The sequence below is a fragment of the Drosophila elegans genome, unplaced genomic scaffold (genome assembly GCF_018152505.1).
Source record: "Drosophila elegans isolate 14027-0461.03 unplaced genomic scaffold, ASM1815250v1 contig_814, whole genome shotgun sequence".
In the NCBI taxonomy this organism is placed as follows: domain Eukaryota; kingdom Metazoa; phylum Arthropoda; class Insecta; order Diptera; family Drosophilidae; genus Drosophila; species Drosophila elegans.
The window spans coordinates 18,430,284-18,434,094 of record NW_024546167.1 but is presented as its reverse complement, the minus strand read 5'-3'; the positions used below and the strand labels follow the sequence as shown (position 1 = coordinate 18,434,094).

The window sequence follows — 3,811 nt, the reverse complement described above, 5'->3', positions numbered from 1 at the left end:
CCATGCAAATTGGATGTCCAAACACCTGAAAGGATCCCCGTAATGCTGCATTGTTGCCCCTGTTTACTCCCCGTTTGTTTGCCGTGGTCAGCAATTAAAAATTCAAACTACAGTTGTGCCGAGAAGCGCTTCTCTAATTCTAATTGCTTACTGTGTAGCGAATTTCCCCAAAGGACTCACAAAGGACACCCCGAGGATGCGGTTCGGCTGGCCTCAATTGTTATGAGAATGCGGTTTGATTACGGAATGAATCTGCTTAGAAATTTATAAGCGGGATAGTGCTTGGGTGTTGTTTGAAATCTGTTTGAAAAGCGATGGTATTCAAGCAGTGACAAGGAAGATTTCCTTCATAATCAGTTTTTAAAGTTGCCAGAGTGGAAATGCGGGAGAGCTTACTTTCCTGTCGCTTTTTATTCTACCAAAAACATACTTTAAAGCAACACTAATGAAAGGGGAAAAAAATGAGGAGTTTCCAGGGGAAAAGCCAGTTACAGGTGACAGCTGCTAAAAGTTTGCCAGCTAACATAACTGCCAAAGAGAAAGGGAGTTTCAAAAGTGTTAACTTTGCAACAGTGTCAAAAACTGCAGGCGCATCGGGAAAATAAGTTGAAACCATTCGAAAGTTTGTTGCGGCCATTAGAGGAAAGGTGAAAATCGACGATGTCAGGTAGGAAATATACAAAAGCCACTGCCAGTTTGATAAACAAATGAAATGCTACAATAAGTTTTTAGTCAACTGCCTGACAAAACACTTTACCCTTTAGTGTAACCCTCCAAAGTCACAATCTTGTAACCAATAATTTCATGTAATTAATTTTCTTATCTGGCTGACCCTCATTTCCCAATCAAGTCGTCATCACTTCATATTCGGCTGGCCTCGATGGTTATTTTCCGTTCCTCAAAATGTTATTCCCAGTCGAACTACAATAATGTTACAACCGAAACGCGTTCAACGAGTTCGCCGGAGTTTGTCCCGTTTCACCCAAAAGGTCACCCTTTACGGATCCTGGGTGCTGGGACTATTTCCATTCACCTTTGACCCCAGGAAAAGGCAACTGCATCGATCCAAGTGGCTTTTGGCATATGGCTTGGTATTGAACACAAGTTTGATGGTGCTGTCGTTGCTGCCGTACACAGATGATCACAATTCGGTGAAAGTGGAGATCTACGAGCGCAATCCATTGGTGAAGCAGGTGGAACGACTTGTGGAGGGAATAAGTTTCATTACCACCGTGGTGACCCATCTACGAATTTTCTGGAGAAGCAAGGATTTGGTTGCCATACTCAATGAGTTTCTGATGATGGAAAAATGTCATTTTAGTAAGCTAATCATGGAAGATTGCCCACAATTTGATAGGTATGTGATCCACAAGGCTCTAGTGGTAGTCCTAGAGATCGGCTCCTCTTTGGTGTTATATTTTGGAATGCCGGATAGCAAGGTCATTGTGCAAGAGGCGCTTTGCATCTACATTGTCCAGCTGGAAATTCTCCTGGTGGTGATGCACTTTCACCTGGCAGTGCTTTATATATATCGTTGCATATGGATAATCAATAGGCAGCTTTTGGAGATGATCTGTCGTCTGAGGAGAGGTAAAAGTGTAGATCCTGACAAAATTCATTTGCTATTAGGACTGTATGGTCGCATTCTGGACCTCAATAATCGCCTGGCCTCCATTTACGACATTCAGATCACTCTTTTCATGGCCACTTTGTTCTCGGCCAACATTATTGTGGGCCACGTCCTTGTCATCTTTTGGGCCAACATTAATTGGTTTTCTCTGACAGCCACGATTTTGCTTATACCACAAGCTTTGATCATCAACTTTTGGGATCTTTGGCATGGAATCGCCACTTGCAATTTAGCTGAGTCTACGAGCAGAAAAACCTCAACGATTTTGAAGCTTTTTAACCATATTGATGGTATGGACAAGGAACTGGAACGAAAAGTATGCTCTTTTTTTAAGAATTATACATACATGTCTTAGCTTTTCTTTTTACTTCTAGATATCCAATTTTTCCCTTTTCTGCAGCCATTGCAGACTGAGAATTCGCCATTGTGGACTATTTTATATTAACTATGAAATGGGCTTCCATATGATCATCACAAACATTTTATATGTGGTTTTTCTAGTACAATTTGATTATATGAATTTAAAATTCAAATCAGACGATCTTTATCAATCACCAAATGATGTTTAACAAAATTAAAAATGATTACATTTCTTGATACTAATATATATAAACTATCTTGCTATTAAGAAGTACTTTTTCTTTTAAAAATGAGTGCTTAAATTCAAAATAAATCAACTACAAATTGTTTTTAGAAAATTTTATTTTTGTGGCTTAACTATTATTTATATTTTATATTTCTAAAGTGTTTCTGCTTCTCCTCAATTCATAAGCCACCGACACACCTTGTTGACACAAAAATCGATAGTTCACCTCCCTATTAATAACTCTGAAAGGGTTTGTTAGATTGGTATAATTATATAGCCATTAGTACTTTGCTAAGTGAGTTATTAGTGTTGCATTTGTTTTTTTTATATTCCTGGTGTGTGAAAGTAATTTGAGCACATCATTTCCCTCGCGTACTCGAATATGTTTGGATTACGCCGCGAGTTTTGTCCACATCTGGTATGGTTCCTACTAAAAGCAGAACTATATGGATCCTGGATATTTGGACTGTTTCCCTTTACCTTTGACACCCGAAAAAAACAGCTAAGATGCTCCCAATGGCTTCAGTTCTATGGTTTAATCGCAAATTATTCCGTTCTGGGCCTACTGGTGTACATGGGCTCCAGAAGTCTAAAGCAACACAAACTGGAAGTCTTTAAACGAAGTCCTCTGCTGGAATTGCTAAACATGGTAATAGGAGTGATGGGCGTCTTTTCGGCCGCAGTGATACACTTTATGAACTTTTGGGGATGCAAAAAAGTACAGGAGATCGGCAATGAGCTAATAGCCCTGGAATATCAACACTTTGACAGTCTAAACCTAAAGAGTTGCCCCAAATTCAACGGCTTTGTAATACAAAAATGGATGGTCGTAATGGGACAGTTGATATGTTTTTTGACGGTGAACTATGGAATGCCTGGAAATAAATATGGCGTGTTATTGGTGCTCGTAAGCGGCCTAATGCAAATAACCCTCAATCTTAATTTAATTCATTATTATGTCGGGATACTTTTCACCTATCGCTATATCTGGATGATAAATGAAAAACTTTTGGACCTGGTAAAACAATTTGAACTGGATTCTACGATAGATTCTTCGGGTATACGGAAATTTCTTGCCCTGTACGCTCGCCTTTTGGAACTTAATACAAAATTAGTTTCTGCTTATGAGTATCAAATAATTCTTATTTTAACATCTGGCTTAGCTGGCAATATTGTGGTCATCTATTTTTCCATTGTGTTTGGAATTACCATGGGAAAAACATCAATTTTTTTGGTGATCTTTCCGCAATCCTTGATCATTAATATTTGGAATTTTTGGCTGACCATTGCTGTTTGTGATCTCACGGAAAGAGAAGGTAAAAAGACCTCATCTATTTTGAAACTATTTATTGATATTGAGCATAAAGATGTGAAACTAGAGAAAAGTGTGAGTTTATATCTAGAAACAATAATTTATAAAAAATAATCATTTTTTTTAACAGCTGAATGAATTCTCTTGGTTATGCAGTCACCGAAAATTCCGTATTGAACTATTTGGACTTTTTCCCATTAACTATAATATGGGTTTCCATATGATCATCACCAGCTTTCTATATTTGCTTTATTTGGTTCAATTTGATTATATGAATTTGTAA

General features: G+C 38.0%; 2 protein-coding genes across 2 annotated transcripts; both read left to right on the top strand.

Annotated features, from left to right (window-relative positions):
* The first annotated feature begins 929 nt into the window (after positions 1-929).
* Positions 930-2,199, top strand: LOC108147774 (putative gustatory receptor 22a). Its single transcript, XM_017274503.1, has 2 exons — positions 930-1,946; positions 2,005-2,199. The coding sequence occupies exons 1-2, from the start codon at positions 930-932 to the stop codon at positions 2,197-2,199; spliced, it is 1,212 nt and encodes a 403-aa protein (XP_017129992.1).
* Positions 2,200-2,598: 399 nt separating this feature from the next.
* On the top strand, positions 2,599-3,811 carry LOC108147902 (putative gustatory receptor 22b). Its single transcript, XM_017274662.1, has 2 exons — positions 2,599-3,603; positions 3,659-3,811. The coding sequence occupies exons 1-2, from the start codon at positions 2,599-2,601 to the stop codon at positions 3,809-3,811; spliced, it is 1,158 nt and encodes a 385-aa protein (XP_017130151.1).

Coding starts and splice junctions, on each gene's coding strand:
- LOC108147774 (XM_017274503.1), top strand. CDS start 930: ATGTTACAACCGAAACGCGTTCAACGAGTTCGCCGGAGTTTGTCCCGT. Junction 1,947..2,004: donor ACAAGGAACTGGAACGAAAA/GTATGCTCTTTT, acceptor TTTTACTTCTAG/ATATCCAATTTTTCCCTTTT.
- LOC108147902 (XM_017274662.1), top strand. CDS start 2,599: ATGTTTGGATTACGCCGCGAGTTTTGTCCACATCTGGTATGGTTCCTA. Junction 3,604..3,658: donor ATGTGAAACTAGAGAAAAGT/GTGAGTTTATAT, acceptor TTTTTTTAACAG/CTGAATGAATTCTCTTGGTT.